We start from the raw sequence: 23,762 nt of genomic DNA on the forward strand, positions 1-23,762 counted from the left end.
GTATATTCCGTTTAATATCGCATAGTTTTTAAGAGGCGTTATACATTAATATAACTTTCTTTCAATCTTCGTCGCTCATCTAATTTCGACAAGAAGCAACATTAGATTTATTGTGCGAATTACCACGTTAATTTTTTTTCATATTTCAAAAACTAAAGATCGAAATATTCTCTTTCCGTACGACTACATTTAATCATCTTATAAATATTAAGTAATTATTTAAACAATATACAACGTACTCGAAATACGATAATGTAGTATTTAGACAATAGTAAGTATCACATAGTTTTTAAGACGCATAATACCTTAATTCATTGACGTATAATTCATAGATGACTTAATATAACCTTCTTTCTATTTATTAGAACGCATAGGTATGTAGTAATCGAAGTAATTATTCTAGATTAATTATTTTAATTTCCCTCGAGTAGAATCGTTCGTGTATCGAACGTTAGAAGGCGCCGTTCGCATCAAGCGAGCAGTGAGAGTTGGATATTTGTGGCGTCATTTATAGTTAAAAAATTAGGTTTTTAAATGCTTATGGTGTGTTAACGATTTGAAAAAATTGATATTCTATTGGTCTGTTACGTGAACTATAATTAGCAGATTATACTTAAAAACAGATTACATATTATTATAGACTCTCTACGAAGTAGAAACGGAATACATCAATTATCTTCTTGCGTTTATGTGTATATAAATGCATGCAGAATAAAAAGTGTGTATGTCCTTATATATTTTTCGATGATCGAAATACATAAAAGTTATGTAGCAGTACACTGTGGTTTTATATTTTGCACACGTTCAATTGTTAATAATCATAAACAGCATAATTAAATTAAGACACTAAAGTGATACATTTTAATCAGATATTGAGGTTAGTTTTACATAAATCCACGGAATTATAAATGCTGATAAGAATATAAAATATTGCTAGAGAAAGACATTATTAATAAATGATTCGTTTTATTCTGTTTCCCTTAAGAATAATTAAAAATTAATTTTTTGTATTTCTTTAATAACAGATAGGTTAAAAATGCCAGAAATTAAAGTAACGCCGTTAGGAGCGGGTCAAGATGTTGGCAGGAGTTGTATTCTTGTATCAATGGGAGGAAAAAATATCATGTTAGATTGTGGCATGCATATGGGATTCAATGATGAAAGACGATTTCCTGATTTCTCTTATATTGTACCAGAAGGTCCTATAACTGGTTACATAGATTGTGTTATTATTTCACATTTTCATTTAGATCATTGTGGGGCACTTCCATACTTTACAGAAATGGTAAAATCTTTTTAACATCTTTATTATAATATTCTTATTTGTAAAATAATGTTGTTCATAGGTAGGTTATACAGGGCCGATATATATGACCCATCCTACAAAAGCTATTGCTCCTATACTTTTAGAAGACATGAGAAAAGTAGCTGTAGAACGTAAAGGAGAAAGTAACTTTTTCACATCACAAATGATAAAGGATTGTATGAAAAAAGTCATTGCTGTTACTCTTCATCAATCGGTTATGGTAGATTCAGAATTAGAAATAAAAGCATATTATGCTGGACATGTTCTTGGTGCTGCTATGTTTTGGGTACGTGTAGGATCTCAATCTATTGTATATACAGGAGATTACAATATGACGCCCGATCGTCATTTGGGTGCAGCATGGATAGATAAATGCAGACCTGATTTATTAATATCAGAATCTACATATGGTACAACAATCAGAGATTCCAAAAGATGTAGGGAAAGGGATTTTTTGAAAAAGGTATACGTCGCATAAAAATCAGTGTTAAGTGAAACACCTCAAATACAAATACTTTCATTATAGGTTCACGAATGCGTAGATAGAGGTGGAAAAGTTCTAATTCCTGTCTTTGCTCTGGGTAGAGCTCAAGAACTTTGCATATTACTTGAAACATATTGGGAAAGAATGAATCTAAAGGTGCCAGTTTATTTTGCTTTAGGTTTAACTGAGAAAGCAAACAATTATTATAAAATGTTTATTACTTGGACCAATCAAAAGATAAAAAAAACTTTTGTACAACGAAATATGTTTGACTTTAAACATATAAAACCATTTGACAAAGCATATATTGATAATCCAGGCGCAATGGTTGTATTTGCAACACCAGGAATGTTACATGCAGGTTTATCTTTACAAATTTTCAGAAAATGGGCACCAAATGAAGCTAATATGGTAATTATGCCAGGATTTTGCGTACAAGGTACAATCGGACATAAAGTCTTAAATGGAGCACGTAGAATAGAATTTGAAAACCGTCAAATCGTCGAGGTAAAAATGGCTGTAGAGTATATGTCTTTTTCCGCACATGCGGATGCAAAAGGAATCATGCAGTTAATACAATACTGCGAACCTAAAAATATTATGTTAGTGCATGGCGAATTTGCTAAGATGGAATTTTTAAAAGAGAAAATTAAGCAAGAATTTGGTACAAATTGTTTCAATCCTGCTAATGGAGAAACATACGTTATTACAACTACTTCGAAAGTTCCAGTAGATGCTTCACTTGCTTTATTAAAAGCAGAAGCAAAAAGATACTCAGCCTTACCACCAGATCCCAAAAGACGCAGATTATTACATAGTGTCTTAATGTTGAGAGAAGATGGAGTTTGCCTTGTGGATGCGGATGAAGTAATATATAAAGATATTAATAACAGGAATGTTAAAAATTTAGTATTATTATAATTAAACTTTTTTTAATTAGGTGGCTAAAGCAGCAGGTATAACTAAACACGTTGTACGATTTACTTCTACCGTTCAAGTTCGAGATCCTGGACCTGCACATTCCACTACTTTGAAATTGTTGCAACCTCTTAAAGAGAGATTATCAGGTTGGACAGTACAATTGACAGATGGATCAATCTCTGTAGAATCAGTCTTGGTTAAAGTAGAAGGCGATGAAGATGAGCAAAAAAGTGTTTATGTTTCCTGGACTAATCAGGATGAAGATTTAGGAAGTTATATATTAGGATTTTTGCAAACTATGTTAAATTGATAATAAATAATACTATGAGAAAGTTAAAACCATAAAAATATTGTATATATATATCTGTGATATTTGTTTGATGACTGTAATGTCATATTTTTAACAAAGTAGTAAATATTTGCTTTATTATTATAATTTCAATTTTATTTTATATTGTTTTTTACAATATAAATATCATCGAATGTTCTTCAATAAAGAAAATGAAGGTTACAAATTATATGATGCAAGTTTGCAATGAAAAATAATATAAAAATAAAAATTAGTTATCTTTTGCATATGAAATTAACAACTTGATGTTGAAAATGTGAAAAATCACTTGATCAGATAATCCCACTGCAAAATAGAATATATATACACTATTAATTGATGTTAAAAATAAATAATATAAAAATACCACATTTAATTACGTGCATTTATTTCCATATATATAATTCTTACTTTATATTACAATTAATACCTGACACACTATCAGGATTTTTTAACTGATTAATTTATCGACATAATATTATCTAATCAAGAGTATTTTGTTATTAAAACATTAATAAAAATATAAACAATAAACAGTTGTTTTTGACACTATAACTTTGTTCTGTTGTTTTTATTAATATTACGTGGAAGCTACGGTTATAATCCCTAAAAGTGAAAACAAGTAATCTCGTTCTCAGAATGATTTACGAGAAATATATTAATAGAAGAATACATAATTATCGTGCATTGATTCAACAATGTGTTAAAGTGTTTTTAAATTCTCCAAAATTGCTCATATTTTACTACAATTTTATCTGATACTATGTTCACATATTATCAACCAAAATCACATAATATTAATACGAAATTAAAAAGAAAAAAAAAAAAAAAAAAAAGAAAAAAACAACGAAATTTAATGAACTAATTCTAAGTCTTTAAACATTATATATGATACGAATAAGTACAATGCATAATCCAGTTTATTGTTTATAAAATCAATGAAATATAATTACTCAATCAAATTAATCATTAAATTATATGATATAAATCATTTGAGGTCAATGGAAAGTATATTGAGGATATATTACCAAATTAATTGTAAGAAGAGAAATGCTGTTTTTGCTTTCACCTTAATTATATATATATATGCGATAAAAAAGACATTTAAATTATGTTAGTTAATGCATTATTAGGTTTTATATAATCTCAGAAAATCTGATTTTTTCATCCAATGTGAATGAACTATTTGTCATGTCATCAGAGTATTTTCATTATTGTGACTCACAACTTTGTTACTCAAAGTTAATGAAACAAAACAAATTTATTGAAATTATATAACTGAATTCTCTAAATGCTTCAAACTGTGCTCTTCATTGACCTATATGGTTAGCACTAAATAAGATATTTATAGGATTTCGCAATAATAGAAATTTTCAATTTGTTTAGCAAAATTTGGTGTTGCCTATGCAATTCTATATACACAGGCCTGCATAAGTATATATCCATGTATAACTCCTCTAAGAAAACATTTTGGTTTATAAACCAGAGAACTATATTGATCATATACTATAAATTTTTTTCCTTTCTTTTTTTGTATGTATAAGATCATTTCATTTTGTTCCTTTATTGCACATATAACTTCTTAACGATTTTAGCTTTGTATACAAATGCTTTAACAATGTGAAAAAATGTCTAAAAATGTGATATTAACCATACCTGTCACATATGGAGAAATTCATTTACATAAATTTTTTCATTATACATATACGTAAATTTAAAAGTTTTTGTTAGAAAAAAGAGACATTATCAAGTATATATATTAAATAAATTTTAATTTCGAACATAGAGTAATTATAAAATCTTGAAAACATATTTTTAGAACAGAAATAAAATTTAATTATATGAAACATATAAAAAAACAACAAATTCATAATGCACAAACGATATAATTCTTATATTATTATTACTTATGCTCCCTAGTAATAATGATCGCAAATATCAGCTTCAATGTCTCTTATTTACTAACTATAAGTTTAATTGTTTACATTTTCTCCACATAATAAAATATGGTATTCTTTATAATAAACATTATATTCATAATATATTTTAATTGTTATATTAGTCTTCTCAGTAGCAAAGTATGCCATTTATGTGTACAGTCTGATTCCATATACATTTTATACTTTATTCCAATTTGTTTTTACCATCTAACCTTTACATGGAATTAACGTAGTTTGTTCTTCGAAGTTACTTTTTTCCTGAACCACCCTGAAAGCATAAACACGATTTATAAATTTTCATTAGAACTTTATGAAAAATTACAACATGTAAAAGCAATAGTTCCCTGTACATTGTTCTGTCTGATACTAATTAAACAGTAAAGCATAAGTTTTTTGTGAAAGATGCAAATTTATATTATATTATATAGTCGAGAAACATTAAAATGCGTGTTTACTTATAATGATATATAATACAAGAAGATCATATGTATCTACATAGTTATATTATTGTGTTATCATATCGCAATAGATAAAAAAGTAGGTATATAATACCCTTAACATTGACCTCTATTTTCTTGAATGTTAGAAACATAAAAATTATATTATGAATCAATAACTATTATCACATGAAATAATTAGATATAATTTATATCCTAGTTTTAGTATACAATTATATAGATTAAATATTTAGTACAAAATACTTTCCTCCTACAATAATGAAAGTAAGTAGACTTTTATTTTATTTGTTGACAAGAATTTCAGGACAATAAAAATAGATAATCTTGAAAATCAAAAGAAAGAATGATTTCATGAGGCCATGTTTTGGGGTCATCTTTATCGATCATGAAGTGATAAGTCATCTGGTAATGCAGTGATACATAATATAGTAGATTCTATGTGCAAGTAAATATACCATACGATATCCTCACATAAAGAATAGAATAAACACGCAAAAGTAAAAAACTAATGTATTAAAATAATTACCATCACCAAAAAAGCATTGCAAAGAAAACCAACTACAATAAATAATAATTTATTGTTCCTGTTAAGGCAATAAATATGTATGATATTACTGCAAGCAAGGATGATTAATTTAAGCACACAATAAAAGCATTGGATACAAATATTAATTGTTTAAGCTTACAATGAAAAATGGAAAAAAAGAATGAAATTATTTTTTTTTAAATAAAAGAAGATTCCATAATATACTGAAGAGATTATTTTGAATGGCAAAAGCGTGTAGTTTTACAGTACTCAAACAGTACAAATTACTTTTGAATAATGATAATGTATAATGTATCTACAATTAGTACACTAAAAATGTATATCCATCGTTCTATAAAGAAAATATTTCATGTAATGTATCAAATAATATAATTGATGCTCTGAAAAAGAATAAAATAAAACATATGAAAGCAATATAAATACATTAAGGATAATATACTAAAAAGTTTAATGGATGAAGTAATAAGTAAATGAAATTAACATATAGATTGCTTGAAGTGTACCCTTTAACCCAGTGTTTGTGTTTATAAAATTTGATTTATACTCATTATGTACATTCACATTATGTTCATCATCTTCATTGCCATTTTGCGCATTTTATATACACTTTGTAACATTATGTTCATTGATACGTCTACAATCCGTCGGCTATTATATTAAAATCTATTTCTATAATTTCTACATAATGTTATTTATATAAAATAAATTTTACGTTTTCTAAAAGTGAATAACCATACTAAACAGTATCACCTGATGTATAAAATTGCAGAATAATATGATTAATTGATTTATGATTACACAAACATATAAAAATGATTTTCAAAAATGATAGTATTCTGCCCTATAGGATACACACATGATACTGCACAATACCAATATAAAAACATACATATAATATTTATGGACTTCAAAAATGTACATGTAACTGAAACATCTTATTACATGTGCTAAAACATTCAAAATGCATTATGATAAGGAATGTAATATATAGCTAAGAATTATACATTGTGCAAAAATCTCACAAGAACGACACATTATCAATATAAGTCAAGGCACATAAATCTTAATATATATCTCAAATTTATTCTTATAGATTAGATACTCGAAGAAATTATGAATAAATATATATTAAATTGGCATAGATCAATCATTTAAAATGACTAATTTAATGTTTTTCAAGCATAGATAGATTATGTTATTCCCTGTTTAGAAAAACGTAATTATAAGCAAACTGATGCATAAATAAAGATTTAACTTAATATTAGATAACATAATCTGTGTTGCAAAATAATAATTTCATTAAAATCATTAAGAAACCTGACATGAACCGCTAGCAGCAGTCTACCACTGACCCTTTTATAAGGCTAAAAGAAAAATCTCGAGAGAATTTCATGTCTAGATTTGCATACCTGCGAATCTGCGCCGTTTTGCCATGGATTTCTTAGTGGACTGTCAAAAGAACGAAAACAATAAAATCGTTATTTTTTGAAAGATGATACTTCATATGACAAAGCTATTTTTCTTATTATCAGAAGAACTGCAATGAGCTGCTGCCATGTGTTACGCTGATACGCTTTATACATAAATCTTAAAATTAAATTTTATATCGAACAAACACTGGGACAAAGATATAAACACACTGTTTTACATTTGATATTAACTTTTTCAATTGCCATAAAAAAAAATTCATAATACATGTATATCTTTTTTTAAGTTTTAGAAAAAAGTAAATTTGTATGACCAGTAGTCGCAAGAATTTGCTTCAATATGAAAGGGAATGATCGGTTCAGTAAAATTTGATATTCATTAACACAGAGTGAAATTACATAAAAATATATCCTAAATCCTCTGTATACATATGAAACATTACATATTTGTAAAATATGTATACGTTAATCTATTTTATTTTTATCATTATTAATAACTATGGAATCATATTATACTATTTTATTAAAATAAATATTAAAATACTGAAAGTTTTATGTTAAATATTAAGATCTATTTAATACGAAAACAAACAAGTCTACATATGTATACAACATTTTCCAATTGTACTGTAACTTTTTATTTAAGACCACGTCTAATGTTATATTCTTGCTATATACGTGCGTTGAACTAGATCTATAGGTAAAAATTACAAAGTGTACATATAGAATAATTATTCAATAATACTCTAAACAGATCTACCACACATTACTGTTCAAAATTGTAGATTAAATACAACAAAATAATAGAAAGAAAGGTGTCAACATCGTCACAAAGAAATGTTATGAATGTATTGATATGTAAAAATACTGGTATATACTATATAAGTCTAATTAATGATCTGCAATCAATATAATCACTTATAAATATGTAATTTCAATGATTATAAATAAAGCAAAATAATAAAAAAAAAAGAATCAACATATTACAAAGAAATCTAATGAACATATAAATATATAAAAATACTGAAATACATTATATGAGTCTAAGTAATTATTTGTAATCAGGTATAATAATTTACAAATGATATTCCAATGATTGCCAGTACATTTTAAAATAATTATTATTATAAAAATTTTAACATAGTATAGAGAATATAAAATACGTAATATACGTGAAAATATTTTTTAATGGAAAAGAACAAAATTTTATTAAAAAAAAATTTTTTTAAATAATAATAAAAAGAAATAAAAAAATAAAAATAAAAATAAAAAAAAGGAAAGAAAGAAAGAAAAAAGAACATTTTATACAACATATATGTTTGTGACACAAATAGAAAATATACATTTAATAGTAGATAGCATTCTCTTTGTAATGTTAAGCCTGAAGTGAGAATGAATCTATACAATAATATAGAGCCAGTAACATTTCTTTGATTCAGAGATTCATAGGTTTACCTTCCTTTTTTTCTTGTGTTTTTTATGTTGCTGGCCAATCAATGGATTCCAATTAGCCTGTGTATTGTGATCTGTCATATGACAAGATTTGGAGGAGTATTTTGAAGTAAGGGAGCTGTTGTCAATTTCTTGTTGAGACTGAACCAAATTCATAGACTTGGTCATGGGACAGTTTGCAAACTCTGTATTCTTGAGGAGAGTACTTTGTAATGCAGCAATCAGACTTTGTGCTGCTAGTGGCGTCTGCATTTCAGATATACGATTATTTAACTGCTAAGAGAGTAATAATAGAGTAATAATTTTTATCGAATATTGTTTAAATCTTTTTTTGAAACATTGGCATGGATATGTAAAATAAACAGTGCAATTCTCTATAAAACCATAATGATAAAACATACATTACATTGTTGATTAACTCATTTACGTTTCATTTATAATAATATCATAAAATCTTTTAATAGCACGTTATCTCAATGAAATTTTTCTCAAACCCTCACCTTCTCTTTTCTTTTTTTTTTTTTTTTTATATCTAAGAATAATAAATAATATAAATATGTACTTTTTAAGGATATCAGCAAAATAAATGTCATGTCTAACATCTATAATAATGCGTGAACGCAAATTATAAGGTATTAATGTTATTAATTTTCTATGAATATAAGTTCTATATATTACGAAATCTATAAATACAAAACAGAAATATATATCAAATTTTTTACGCATATGCTTTCTCATTATATAATGCAAAACAATTGCTTTAAGAATATATTCATATAATATATTCATACAAGCATATACCGATACACCTAAAACATAATCTTTTTTGCTGAAAGCTAAATAATTGATACGCGTTTGCAGTTTGTGTTAGGAAATTATATATACACACGTACATACATGCTTAACAATAAAATCATGTTAGTGTATAATTATTAGCAAAAAGAAAGAAAAATTTCAATAGACGTGGATTTACTGTTTGTGTATCATAATTTCATAAGATAAGTAATTTATATTTCATACAACTTATCTTAATTTTAACATGTAATGATTCCTAACTTCAATAAAATTTAATGGTGTATCATGATATCATATTAAAAGATTGTAGAACAACTTTATTTTTTTCTCATACTTTTAGATATGACATCACTTCATAATTACCATAACCACAGCATAAGCCTCATAAATAAATCTATCAAAAAGAAGGCACTATAGGTGCAATAGTAATAATGATCTATCTATGTACTAACCTCAGACATAGGAGAATCAGAAGTAGGAGGGCCATTCAACATGGATTGTTCAGAACTGCTACAACCACCACATACTTCATTCTAAAATAAAATAATATGATAATATATAATTTATTTCTTTCACAATCTAATTTTATTGTTCTAAATGGAAAGATATTTTTTGTATACCTTTAACTGTGATATTTCTTGTTGGAGTCGCGTTACAAGATTCTTTTCTTGTGCTAAACTGGATTCACTACTTTCTACTAGAGCATGTAATTTGGCTACTGATGCATCTAAGGTTGCCCTTTTATTTCTTTCCATCTGAAGTTCTTCTGATAACCGTGTCTTCTCCTATAATTAAGTAATAAATTAAAACATAAATATATATATATATATATATATATATATATATATATATATATATATATATATAATATATCATTTAGTTATTACTGAATATTTGTTCTCTTTATATATTCTACATTCTATTTATATTACTTATTTTATTAACTACTAACCTCTTGAAGTTTTTCTAAAGCAGCAAGATCATGATTGCACATATTTCCATTTGCAACAGATTTCTGTGCAACTTTTAGAATTGATAATTCAGCATTTGTTTGTTCTCTTAAAGATTGAGCATCTTGTAATTTACCTTCCAATTCAGATATCTTTTCCCGAAACTGTATGATAAGAAGGAAAATCATTTTAACAATATATTAAGTACATAAATATATTATGTAATTATAATCACTTTTAATTGTAACTCAAGTTATGAAAATCTACCTTTTCATTTGTGTTTAATTTTGTTTGTAATTCAGTCAATTCTAGCCTAAGATTACAAACTTCACTTTCCTTCTGCTGCAATTGTGTTTGCCATCTGGTTTCTTCAGATTCTATGTAACTTTGCAATTTATTAAGCATGCCTTCCTATACAATTATAAAAACAACCAAAATATTTATAAAAATAATTAATGATAAAATATTATCTAATTATAAGTAACGTTAAGTTCCACTTACTGTATCATCAATAATTTGCTTATAATGTGAAACCATGCCTTGTAAATTTTTATTTTGTTTTTCTATGTCTGGGTTTATATCCATTATATTTTTGTCCTTTAATGTATTTATAAAAGAGTATACTTTATTTTCAAAAGCACTTAACCATTGCTCGTGTGAAGTTTCTGTAACCTTTATCTCTGGAAACACCCTTTGTAAAAATGCTTTGGTCTGTTCCTGTTGCTCTGCCTTTATTTTCTGTGTTGCATCCTAATAATGTAAAACAAATTTAATAATAATAATAACTATGTTTATAATGAATATATAATATACACAGTACAACACGTAATCCTCAGCACCATAATACATATGTATACAAATATAAATTCATTTAATTTAAGAATAAAACAATAGCATTATATAGCCATAAGATATGTTTAACACATCTTGTTTAATTTGATTTCAATAATACATAAATAAAATAAAATTAAAAAATCGCATGTTACCACGAGCAAAATAAAAACTTACAACAATGCCTTTTCCATTGTTAGATTTAGCACGCGACTCAGCGGCAGAAAGAGCTTCCATCACTTTCCAGTTTTTAGTACGTAGCTCCTGCACTCACCATAAATAAGATGAATTGTATATATATTTATATAAATTACAACATATGTAGTATATAAACATGATTGTTTCGAACATTAATTAGAGAATACAATTGGCAAAGTGATGGAAGCAATTGAAAACAAGAGAAAATAATTTTTAGAAACGTATGTATACAAGAAAATATATATACATGCATTGTTTCGATAAAAAAAATAGTAAGATTAAAAAGAGTATCCATTTTTCACCAAATAAAATTATCTCATAGTTTCATCACTCACATTGTTTTTTGATCTTTGTGCATCCAAATCATTTTGCAGTCGTGCAACTAAACTATTCTGATTACTCATATCACTTTGTAATGCATCAACTTGTGCGTTTAACTGATTGAGTTTTGCTTCTTTATGTGTTAATTCTGTTTTTAAAGCATCTAACTGACTATCTTTCTGTGCTAACCTATAAAAATTAATGTATTACTTTTAGTTAAAATATGTATGTATTTCTAAGATACTTATATATTAAAAATATTGTAACAATTAATTACTAAGTAGCAGCTTAAAGAAGTAATAATATCGAGATAAAAAGAAGACTATGAACAATAAAAGCAAACACTAAAAACAAAAAATAAACGATTATAGAAAAATTGTAAAATGATTAAACAAGATTATATGTAGATAACATGTTATACATACAAATTAGCATGTTCCAGTAATTCAGTATTATTCTTCTGCAATTTTTCCTCAATTCCATTTTCATGGCCATCTGCAGCATGACGTTCAGTAGTTGCTGTCAATTGAGAAGCTAAAGATTCATTTTCTTCATGCAATTTTTTAATTTCTTTTTGCATCTCCATAAAATTCACAAGCTATATTAAGAAACAGTATATCATTAACAATTATTTCTATCATTTATAGATAAATATTTTTTAGATATTTTATTAAATAATATATCAATAATACCTGAGCTGAAAGTCTATCATTCTCCTCCTGTAATCTTGCAATTTGAATTTGTGTCTCATTTGATTTTTTTTCTCCTGTCTGAAATCTCTGTATTTCAGCTTTTAAAACTTTTAATTCGTTTCCAGCCTCATCATTTGCTTGAATTTGTTCATGTGCTTTTGCAAGTACTATCTGTAATTGTGTGATCTCCTCTTGAAGTTTACGTGAGTCATTTTGATATTTGACAGCTTCATCTTTTAATTGTGCCATATTACTGACTGCTTTATCAAAATCGTTTCTCAATCCTTCTAATTTCTTTTTCATATCATTATATCTAGATTCAGCATGCTTTACTTCTTCTTTAGATTTCTTTAAGTCATTATAAATAAAATCAAGTTCTTCTTTAGATTTTTTAAGTTCTTCTTCTCTGCTAGATAATGTAGTTTTTAATGTTGATAATTCCGATTCCACTTTAACTAATTCAGCATGAACTTTAGTTAATTCAGATTTCAAAGAGGATACTTCATTAGCTTTTACTTTTACCACATTCAACTCCGTTTGCAACGAGTTTACTTGTTTCTGTAGTTCTTGTTCATGTAGGTGTGAATTTTTAAATCTGTGATCTAAATCAGCATGAGCACGATGAGATTCCTATAAAAAATTTTATAATTATTACATAATTAAATTAAAATTTATTTATGAAGGATAATTAATAAACATATTTACCTCTAACTGTCTGGCAACATCTTGGAGTCTGTCACTAGTTTCCTTGAAATGTTGTAATTGTTGTTCTGTGTGTATCAATTGACCTTGCATTATGCTTAATTGCTGCTGCAACATCTCTATTTCAGCTGCACTGTTAGCACAAGATACTTGCAATTCATTTTGTAATTCTTGTACTTCCACATGTTTTTGTGCCAATTGTCCTTTTAATGCAGTTTCATTTTCATGCATTTGAGCAAATTGAACTTCCATTTGTTTACGTTGTGCTATTAATTCTTGCTGCATATGACCCTGAGTTTGACCTTGATCTTCTTGCATTTTATGAATAATTGCAGTATCCTCATTAACTTTAGTTTGTAATTGTTCAATTTGTCTAGCAAATCCTTGTTTCTCTGCAGCATGGCTTTCTAGTATATGTTGCATACGTGTATGCAAAGTCTGAGCTTCTGTTATTTTATTATTGAGTGCTTCCTCTAGTTGCCTTACATTAGCAGATAATCTAGATTTTTCTGCATTAAATTCAGCACGCAATTCTTTTACTTTATTTTGAAATGCAATGCTAACTTCATGCTCATCAGTTAATGCTTTTTCCTTTTCTGCTAATTGTTTTTTTAATTTAATAACAGGATCAGCACGACCTTCAGTCCACTCTGAATATTCTGATGGATTGTCTAATTGCTTATTTAAAAGTTGATCAATAAGGATTTGTATTTCTGAGCGACTGAGTTCAGCTTTTTGAATAAAAAGCATCAAAAGTGAAACATTAACAGCATCTTTATCACCACCTATAATGTAATAAAATTTAAATAAAATATATAATGTATTAACGTAAAATGTCAACACATAAATATTAAAGTTATATTGAAAGATATTCAACAAATGCACATTTACCAATCTGAGCCAGAATATCATTTTTCTTCTTTGTTTTCTTTGATTCCTTGTTTGATAATTGAACAGAGGGTACAGGATCTTTAACCACTTCTTTTATATCTTTTATTACTGCTTCTTTCTGTTGATCTTTAGTTTCTTTTGCACCTTCTTTATTTGCAGTGGATAGTACATTTACATTAACATTTGTTTCTTTTTTCTCTTCTTTTACATTTTCATCTTTTTTCTTAATTGGTTCTTTAATATTTCTTTTCATTTTTGTAGGGGTTTCCTTAGGAGATTTACTTGCTATTGACTCAGACTGATTAATTTGTTGAAGATTTTCTTTCTATTGTAAAAAAATAATAATTGATAAAAATTAATAAATTCTATAAAAAGCACATTAAAAGTTTGTTTTTATAAAATATATACATTTACTTTTTAAGATAATTATTATTTAATTTTTAAGATCATTAATTCATAAAAACTTTAATGTTTTAATATGTAAACTAAGACTTTACAATTGTTATAATATCGATTTCAATTCTTAAAACAGCTATAAAAAGATCTTTTTTTCAAATAAATTTTTTTTGCTTCGGTTACCTATCTAAGTTTCCGTTCCATACTAATATTTTTTTAGTTCTATATTGATTCCAGAATCGATTTAAGAATCGATTCTTGTATCGATTTTTCCGTAATTGATATCACTAATTATCACTAATTATTACTGTATATACACATATTTTTTACAAAATTATTATAGAAAAAGGAGGAACATTTATGCATATCTTTCACATTCACACAAAAACTGTATTATTTAGGATAAGAAGTTAATAAATAGGAGTTTCGATTTCTTGTTTTCAATTTTTATTTTATTTTGTTATAGTTGATATAAAAAATAAAATATAAAAATACAATATAATATGATGAATTATAGATAATAAAACTCATCAAATATTTTCTTGAGTTTTTTTTTGGATGTATTGGATAGCATTGTCAAAATAACTTGTGCCAATTTTTAAAGTTCCATTCATTATAATTCATTAATTAATTAATTGTATTCCATGTTATTGGTAGCAATGTCAGGTCATTTATTTGACTGCTATATTTTTTTATTTATAGAATATTTGCAATCAAGAATTGCATTTTTTTCCGATCATTGCTATTGATGTGGATTTGAGAATAGGAGTACATAAAAATTAGTGATGTATATAAATATTTCTCCTTTCTCTATATTGATTTTGTAAAAAATATGCACATATATAGTAATTTACAGCTACAAAATTAGTGATTTCAATTACAGAAAAATCGATACAAGAATCGATTCTAACTGTTTCAGAATCTAAATAAAACTGAAAAAACGATTGTTAAACCGATATAGGAAACCAAATTTGACCTATAACCGAAAAATAATAATTAGAAATTTTGTTTCTTCATAACAATTATTCAGAATAAAGGTTTTTCGTAACTGTTTTAATCAAAACCTTTATATAACAATTTTAAAGAGTTATCTTGAGCACTGTTGTAAACGCTGTAAGGTAAATTATAATAATAACCATGTTATAACACATTGATTCTTCCCATCTAATAATTTCTTTTATATGCAGGCATATGAAATACTTTTCTTACAGAAGAAATATTTTTCTTAAATATACAAAAACATTGAAAATATAATTATTTAATGTGTTAATATGAACACATTTTTCATATCACACATAGAATAATCAATGTATTACAATGAAATAAAAATTATTGCCAAATTAGATTAGCATAGACATGCTTTAATAACCCTTCTTAAAATTATAGCATTCTGATATAATAGCCAAATTTAAAAAAAAAAAATGAATATGTATATGAACCAAGCAATTCTACCGAAAGCAAGTAACTCACACTATGACTCCGTATGAGTTCGAGATCATCCTTTGGTTGAATGAGCTCAAAATGATTAGTTTCTCCCAAGAGAGGCTGCGAAGAACTTAATTCGGTCACAATAGCCAAAGGTTCATCTTTATTTATGAGGATTGGCTTTACCTTTTCAGGTTTGCCTTTCTTCTTACTTGCTTTATTACCCTCCTGTGATTTTAATACAAATAGAAATGTTTGCTACATATTTATCGTAGTACTCAACAATTATAAATATAGAATAAAGCCAGATAAAAATTATAAAATTCACATAAATCTTTACATAGCATTACATTAAACTAAATATTTGTAGAATGGAGAAAACATCTTTTGAATTAATAATTTATAAAATAACAGAAATTAATGGATTTGACTTCATAATATATTAAAGTATTATTAAGAAAAAACCCTATGTTACAATAAAAGAATATGGTTTGTAGTATTATCACGAAATGGAATACTTGCACATATGGAATACTGAAATTTCTTGTTAGAACGAACAATGACTGAAAAGATTAATTTCAGTTTAAAGGTATATCATTATTATCAATTTATTTTCACCTTATAACGGGCTTTATTTTCACTTCTTGCTGAACAGATATACCTGAAATTCACAAATCCATCATGTCATTTAATTATGTATTTATGGAGTATATTAATCTCCTTAGGACAAAATTTGTAAATAATATTAATATTTAAGTGAACTCTATTTTAATTTAATTAAAATACACTATGCAAGTTATATCATTTAAGATAATACATTTTATTTAATAGAATGTACTGTGTAACAAAAAATCTGTGACTGGCTTTATAATGTTTTCTGTTTTCTGTTATCAAAGTAATATTTATATACATATTTATTTTAAAGAATTATTTGATGGAAATTCAGTTAGTAACATAAGACATCTTCTCTTACTCCACTGTGTTATAATCTTTATGATAAGTGAGTAACTAGTATCATTGATGTGTTGTATAAGAAAGTTATTAATAGCAAGTAGAAATTCCAGATTTATCAAAAGACTATACATACATATAAAATGAATGATAATTTTACTAATTAAGCTTTGTTCATACTTCATATATATATGTATGGTGTATATGTATGTAAAAATATACAAATAATTAAAATGCCAAATTTTTGTATAGTTAGTATAAATAATACTTATTATAAATGAAAAATGATAACTATGTCTCTTATATACATATGTATTTTTTCCTTTGGTTATTGAAAATACCATAGAATGTCAAATTTATGTAAAATAACCTATATAAACTCACCAGGGCATGATTTTTATTTGTATAATAGATATGCTTAAATTATAGAAAGATATATAACTTTTAATTTAAACTTGCTCTAAAGCAAAACAATATAAATAACATAATAAATCGTATATGTTTATTTAAAATAATTACATTATAAAAACTCTTTGAAGTTAGGCATTATACATTGCTATAGAAATGTTTGGTAGCTAGGGGTCAAATGTGATGATACTTAGCATATATGTATATGTATATTTAGTGTTGTAAAAGTATTGTATTAAATTGAATTGAAATAATACATGATATATACTATCAATTTTGAGAAGGAGAAGCATATTCTCTATTATCAAGAAATAGGTTATATTTATTTTATTCGATAATCAAAAATACAAATTATAAATAAAAATGAAAAATTTTACTAAATGCAAGATTATGTTTCTCTATGAAATGGAATAAAAAATTATAAAAATTTTTCAATTTATAAATCATTATATACTATTCACATATATTCAAATACATGCAAATTTATATGATTGTCTATCAATCACATTGATAGAATACAAAAGTTATGAAGTAATTTTTTAAAAGTTTGCTAACATGATATCTTTTATGAATATACTAATTGCTAGTTTCAATTGTTAGTTAAGTTATTTGATACATGCAAATATAACAACGCAGTTTCTTTCTAATAATTCTTTTAAGATTGCACTGCACCGTGACAGGAATATGATGCTACACGAATCTTATACAACACACTAGTATGATATTTGATACATGACTTAGTATACTATATTTCATGCATGAGATGTAAAATGTATCTATATATATATATATATATGTATGAATGGTATGTGTATAAAAAAAGTAAGCATTTCCATAGATTTAAATGATAGGCATAGTAAAAAAAAGCTTCTTTATTTCCTATTTAAAAAAAATATAAAGCGCATGCACAACTACTAATACATTTTTGAAAATTGTAAACTAAGATATAATAATACTAGAAAAAAAGCAAACAAATGAATTTTAAACAATCATACCTGTGAAGGCAATTCAGAAGATAATATTTGTGGAGTTTCTTCGAACTGAACATGTTCCTGTTTGTCATCTTTTTCCTCTTTTTCTTCTTTTTCTTCTTTCTTTTCTTTCACTTTCTTGCCAGATTTATTCTTATGTTTTTTCTCTTTACTTTTATCTTTTTTACCTATACATACAATACATAATATATAATTAAATAAGATCTCTAACAAAACAATTATACATCAATTACAATAAATTTTTGTTTTACAAACTTAATAAAAGATCATCGGGAAGTTTTCTTTGTTCCGCAATAGCTTCTTCATACGATTTTTCTTTTATTCCAAATATGGATAAACAAAGTATAACTGCCGAGACAATTACTGCCCCTATACATACTAATGTTGTTTGCATATCCATCTCTTACGTCTTTTTTCTGTGAAGAAAAAATAAATAATTACATGCAATATATCATTAGTTAATCTTATGAAGTATATAACGCCGTTGTTAAATTATATTTTAAATCTGTAAATAAAGAGTAAGCTTGTGAAAAATATTTTGAAATATAAATTAAAAGCAATGTATTATAGACAAAAGTTAACTTGAATCGATTAAAGTACAAATAATTGAAAAACTTGAGAATTATATCAAGCGATAGAAGAAATGTTGATTGATATAATATAAATACCTATTCTCAAAATATACACATTTAGATAAATATTTAGAGGCAAAGTCTAAGAATACAAAATTTCAAGGAAGATTATGTGAATAATGACATATGGATGACAGTGTGGCAGGTCATCGACACGACCGCAAGAGATGACTACATCTTCATCAACATTCTATAAATCAGCCGAAAACCGGCAAAATGATATAATAACTCTAATGCTTGATACGATCTTATAAACGAGTATGCTCAAAATTTCATTAACACTTACCCAATTATTTAAAATAAATGAATATGATTAAAGTAATGCAAGATATACAACGTAATCCACTCTTTTTCAAAGAACCACTACAATTCACACGCAACGACTTCTCAAGAATTATGGCGACTGAACATAGAGACAAGCATACGTGTTTCAAAGCCACGCCTATCGAAATCCCGTGTTTGCTGATTGGTGGTATAGTCTGCCACGTATGCAAGATGCTCAACGTTAGCGAGGATGAAATTCATTAGCGAATTTTACCAATTATCATCAACAATTGATAACCTAGTTTAATTTACATCACTGCTATCCTAAACGACACGCGCATAAAATGGTCAATACATTTGTGTGATTATATACGATCAACAATCACCAACAATCTACAACAGGTTTGCCAACTTCAGAGATGTTACATATATTCTCACTTTTTATCTTTTCTCTTTTTTTTTTCTTTCTTTCTTTTTTTTTTTTTTTTCTTCATGACAAAAGAATGTTAGGAACAGTTTCCATTATAGTTACTTTAAAAAAAAAAAAATTTATACGATATATCATCGATTACAAACAATAAAATAATATTTGTTATTTTATCTCCTTCATTTTGATAAGAATTATTGTTAATTTCAGTTATACATTTTTTTAAATTGATTTTTTTTATTTATTTATTTATTTTTTTCTTTCTTTCTTTTTAACATTTTTTTCTTCTTTCCTCGAATAATTTTTTTTATCATTACATATTGATATTGCGGACATTATTTATGCGGGAGAAGGAAAAAACCGATTGCAATTATTATTCAGACAAGAGTCAAGTTCTATTTATAGAAACTATGTAAAAAAAGGAAGTTGTTTTATTAATGTGCTTACTAAGAAAATTAACATGAAACCTTTTTATATGCGTGTGTATCATTATTTTATATAATATATAATTAATTCGGACTTTTTTTTCCGACTTTCGTGTAATTTAAGCAATAACCAATTTTTGCAAAATACGCGGATAATTTGATTCAAAAACAATTAAAAATAAAAACTTTTATATACGATTTTTTATACTAGTGGATATAAAAATATCATTAGTATATTAATGCTATGCTGTAAATTACAGTCGCACACTTTTTTCTAAATGTATGTGATTACTTATAAGTACAAATGATTATATTAAATGACAAAGATTATATTATATCTAATATCTAACAATTTAAATCATGAATACAAGTTTAAAGTTTACAATTTTATTTTTACAAAATGTCTCATTTTATAGGAATCATTAATTTTTATATGTAAATGGATATATATATATATATACACATACATACATATATATATATACACACACACATATATATTTTACGTGTCCTTACAACAAAAGTTTTTGCAGCGAACATTGCTTAAATTTTTCTTCATCACCTACACTTCCTGCATTCTCTACTTCAATCTTTAACTATCTCTCGTTAAAGTGTTTTTCTAATCAGTCGATAATTGGTTTTTCTTTTTCTTTTCTTTCTTTTTATATACAAATGCAAATAGTTAGGTAAGGCAAACAAATCTTATTCATCATAAAGTTTTCATATATCTATACATAATAAAAAAAGTATTATATATTGTTAATTGAGGAATGTTCATGCGACTGCTCGTGCCTCAGGTAGAAAACTTTCCCAATATTTGATCAATTGGTTTTGATGTTGCAACATAGCTTCAAGATATTCAATTAATTGTTTTTTAAAGTCTTCCACTCTGACCAACTCGAAACGTTCAACTTCTTTTTTTATCATCTTTGAAATATTATCAAATTCTTCTTGACCTCTTTCTACTTTAGCCTCCCATTCAACAACTTCGGTAGCAGCTTGACTTGTTTTATCAGTTCTACCAGATTGTTCTAATCTAGCCTTTTGTTCTCGTTTTTTATTTAACATCATTTGAGCATGCTGCCAATTTTGAAAAACTTTAACACGTTCATGAAAAACATCCTAAAACATATTTCCTAGTATTAGTATTAATCATTACAGTTTTTTTGTATTTTTTCTTTCTGTTTTTTTTTTTTTTCACTCTTTCCATATATTTTCATACATTTCATTAAATTCATATGTTTCAACCAACCTTAATAGCACCAATAAGTGCAACATAATCTCTTAACATTTCTCCAAATTGATAAAGGTCGCTATTGCTTTGCGCTCTTCTTATTACTTCCACTTTCTCCAATGTTTCAGCTAATTGTGCTAATGCTCTACCAAGAGAAGCTCCTGGTTCTCCATGACCAAGAACTGCAATTGATCTTGCTGTTCCCCCTGTACAATTCGCAAGTTCCCTCCTTTGATTAGTTAAGGTATCAACAGCAGAGTGTAAAGCACGTAATTGAGTATCAAGAGATTCAATTTGTGAAGTTTTTTCTTCAAACCACTATATACGGAAAAATGTTATACTAAATGGACATGTTATATTAAAAAAAATCTTCCTATATATTATTGCAATATGATTCTCACCGTATCACTTTCATCCATTTTATATGTTATCTTATTAACAGTTTCTCCAACTTTATTAAAGAGTCTCATTACTCCAGCACCACTCAAAGCAGATGTATTCGTTGCTTTAGGTAATTCCATATCTAACAAAATTTTATATATAAATGTATGAAACTATTAAGAAATTTTATATAAATATATAAAATTATATTATCAATAAAATTATACCAGCTTCTAAGAATTCTCTAAAATCAGGATCCACACTCAGAACCGGATGTGCAGCAGTTCTATTTAAATATCTTTCAAGAGCAGCTCTACGACGTTCAATGAACTCTGTAGAACTTGAGTTTTGTTCTTGGTTTTTGTCACCAGACATTTTTATTTTTGTTGTACCTAATTAGATAATTAATATTTAAGTAAATATATAAATATATATAAATTCAAAAGAAGTACTAATATAAGGATAGTATAAAAATACCAATAACACTTTTTTCTGGTGCTGGTGGAATAATTCTACCGTTTCTAAGATATTTATCAGTTAGTTTATCATGAAGACCAAGAAAATCACTGAATCTTCTAGTTACACTAAAATTGCGTTTTCTAAATATTGGCATGTTAGTTCTAGTTTCAACTTTATAGGCCATATAAGCACCCATGCCATCGCCTATTTTTTGAGGTGAAGTGACTGTGATTTTGAGAAAAACATCAGCTGTATCACCTGATACCTATAAAAAACAAAGAATTATAAAATAAATCTGCAACTAAGATTAAATTAAAACTTCAAAATCACCTCTTCGAATGATTGAGATTTGATAACATTTGTTGAAAGCGTATCTGTATTGTCATTTATCGGAACATCATGCAAATCTCCAATATCACTGCTCATAGGACCTAATGGTGGACTTAATGGACCAGGTGGTGGACTTGATACAGAAGAAAATGAATTTTCTTCCATTGCGTCTCTTAACGTCAATTTGGGTAACTCAGCTTGTAATGTAGATACACCATTGTAAGGGGGTGAATCTTCCAATTGACTTTGATCCTGAGAAAGAACATTATACCAGTATATACCAATATCATATATCTAATCTTATACCTTCTTTTAATCAAATTTTATCAATATAAATTTCTATAAATAAAAATGAGAAATATATAATACTTTAACAGTACATTTAATATATTTTGTAATATATTTGAAGTCTATAAATACTAAATAGTACCATATAATTGAAAAATATAATTTACTCAATAACATAATTAGTAATAATCTCGAAATTCGATGATATAAAAGAATTTGAATGATATTACAAATCTTAAATAAACTAATAAAACTACTTATAAAAAATCTTTGTTCTGAATAAAGAGTTCTGCTAACTTGGATTGAAATATCGAAATTTATAAAATACCTGTACTGCGGAGGCAAAAACATCGTCGTCATCATCCTCCAAATCATCGCTTTTTGTTTCATTAGTATCAAATAAAGGTGGAGTGTCTTTAATATCAGCCATCTTAGCGGTTCTGTCAATCTACGATGTCAAGATGTATAGGGATCGGCCCCTCGAATGATTACTACCGACGTCAAATAAACTAGAACCTACCGTTATCAACTTCCAGAGAGCGGTACTTTTAGCGTAAACGCGCGCGTTTAGCTATCTATGCATATATATATGTATATACATGCATAGATATACATGCGTATATATATATATATATATATATATATACACACATATGTCTGATTAGAAAGCAAGTAAGAAATTCAATATAACAAATATAATTAAATTATACCATTTTCAATTAGAAAACAATATCTCACATTAAATTAATAATAAGATTTATGAAAATAGTCATAAAATATGTCATAAATAAAATCAAACAATTATATATTGATCGATAAGTTTATTATTTAAATTTATATAAAATACAGTGAAACTTACGTTGTATATCTACGTAAGTTAATGGCGGGAATTTAAAAAAAAAAGCAC

General features: G+C 26.4%; 3 protein-coding genes across 11 annotated transcripts; 1 reads left to right on the forward strand and 2 right to left on the reverse strand.

Annotated features, from left to right (window-relative positions):
* Positions 1-353: 353 nt before the first annotated feature.
* On the forward strand, positions 354-3,415 carry LOC122630855 (integrator complex subunit 11). 4 transcript variants are annotated; one of them, XM_043815837.1, is made up of 5 exons: positions 354-374; positions 1,030-1,285; positions 1,347-1,769; positions 1,833-2,657; positions 2,731-3,415. In XM_043815837.1, exons 2-5 carry the CDS (start codon positions 1,037-1,039, stop codon positions 3,019-3,021), a joined length of 1,788 nt encoding a protein of 595 aa, XP_043671772.1. In that variant the 5' UTR covers positions 354-374; positions 1,030-1,036; the 3' UTR covers positions 3,022-3,415. The 4 variants fall into 4 exon arrangements, with proteins under 4 accessions (XP_043671772.1, XP_043671771.1, XP_043671773.1 ...); XM_043815836.1 differs by lacking the exon at positions 354-374 and adding an exon at positions 463-881 and having other exon boundaries at positions 1,033-1,285; XM_043815838.1 differs by lacking the exon at positions 354-374 and having other exon boundaries at positions 1,145-1,285; positions 1,351-1,769.
* LOC122630854 (early endosome antigen 1-like) lies at positions 3,411-19,719 on the reverse strand. Of its 6 annotated transcripts, none has more exons than XM_043815830.1 (17): positions 19,334-19,719; positions 18,671-18,831; positions 18,419-18,582; positions 16,110-16,292; positions 14,244-14,568; positions 13,356-14,137; positions 12,651-13,280; positions 12,384-12,556; positions 11,973-12,147; positions 11,617-11,703; positions 11,110-11,358; positions 10,876-11,019; positions 10,611-10,772; positions 10,279-10,443; positions 10,111-10,191; positions 8,867-9,139; positions 3,411-5,247 (listed from the first exon to the last, which is right to left on the reverse strand). In XM_043815830.1, the coding sequence occupies exons 2-17, from the start codon at positions 18,813-18,815 to the stop codon at positions 5,227-5,229; spliced, it is 3,759 nt and encodes a 1,252-aa protein (XP_043671765.1). In that variant the 5' UTR covers positions 18,816-18,831; positions 19,334-19,719; the 3' UTR covers positions 3,411-5,226. The 6 variants fall into 6 exon arrangements, with proteins under 6 accessions (XP_043671765.1, XP_043671766.1, XP_043671769.1 ...); XM_043815831.1 differs by having other exon boundaries at positions 8,867-9,109; positions 19,334-19,718; XM_043815834.1 differs by lacking the exon at positions 8,867-9,139 and adding an exon at positions 7,394-7,433 and having other exon boundaries at positions 19,334-19,717.
* A 1,033-nt stretch (positions 19,720-20,752) lies between these two features.
* LOC122631044 (sorting nexin-2) lies at positions 20,753-23,413 on the reverse strand. The gene is made up of 7 exons (XM_043816233.1): positions 23,184-23,413; positions 22,568-22,819; positions 22,256-22,502; positions 22,006-22,170; positions 21,799-21,920; positions 21,416-21,715; positions 20,753-21,285 (listed from the first exon to the last, which is right to left on the reverse strand). The coding sequence occupies exons 1-7, from the start codon at positions 23,283-23,285 to the stop codon at positions 20,938-20,940; spliced, it is 1,536 nt and encodes a 511-aa protein (XP_043672168.1). The 5' UTR covers positions 23,286-23,413; the 3' UTR covers positions 20,753-20,937.
* Positions 23,414-23,762: the final 349 nt, after the last annotated feature.

Source organism: Vespula pensylvanica, chromosome 8 (genome assembly GCF_014466175.1).
Source record: "Vespula pensylvanica isolate Volc-1 chromosome 8, ASM1446617v1, whole genome shotgun sequence".
NCBI classification, from domain to species: domain Eukaryota; kingdom Metazoa; phylum Arthropoda; class Insecta; order Hymenoptera; family Vespidae; genus Vespula; species Vespula pensylvanica.

Bases quoted from the DNA above. Each gene is read 5' to 3' on its own strand.
- LOC122630855 (XM_043815837.1), top strand. From the start codon at position 1,037: ATGCCAGAAATTAAAGTAACGCCGTTAGGAGCGGGTCAAGATGTTGGC. The intron at 1,286-1,346 runs GTAAAATCTTTT...TGTTGTTCATAG, and splicing joins TTCCATACTTTACAGAAATG to GTAGGTTATACAGGGCCGAT. The intron at 2,658-2,730 runs GTAATATATAAA...TTTTTTAATTAG, and splicing joins GCCTTGTGGATGCGGATGAA to GTGGCTAAAGCAGCAGGTAT.
- LOC122630854 (XM_043815830.1), bottom strand. From the start codon at position 18,815: ATGGATATGCAAACAACATTAGTATGTATAGGGGCAGTAATTGTCTCG. The intron at 14,138-14,243 runs GTAAATGTGCAT...ATTACATTATAG, and splicing joins TGATATTCTGGCTCAGATTG to GTGGTGATAAAGATGCTGTT. The intron at 10,192-10,278 runs GTATACAAAAAA...ATTTTATTTTAG, and splicing joins AAGAAATATCACAGTTAAAG to AATGAAGTATGTGGTGGTTG.
- LOC122631044 (XM_043816233.1), bottom strand. From the start codon at position 23,285: ATGGCTGATATTAAAGACACTCCACCTTTATTTGATACTAATGAAACA. The intron at 22,820-23,183 runs GTATTTTATAAA...GTTCTTTCTCAG, and splicing joins TTTTTGCCTCCGCAGTACAG to GATCAAAGTCAATTGGAAGA. The intron at 21,286-21,415 runs GTTGGTTGAAAC...AATATGTTTTAG, and splicing joins CACTTATTGGTGCTATTAAG to GATGTTTTTCATGAACGTGT.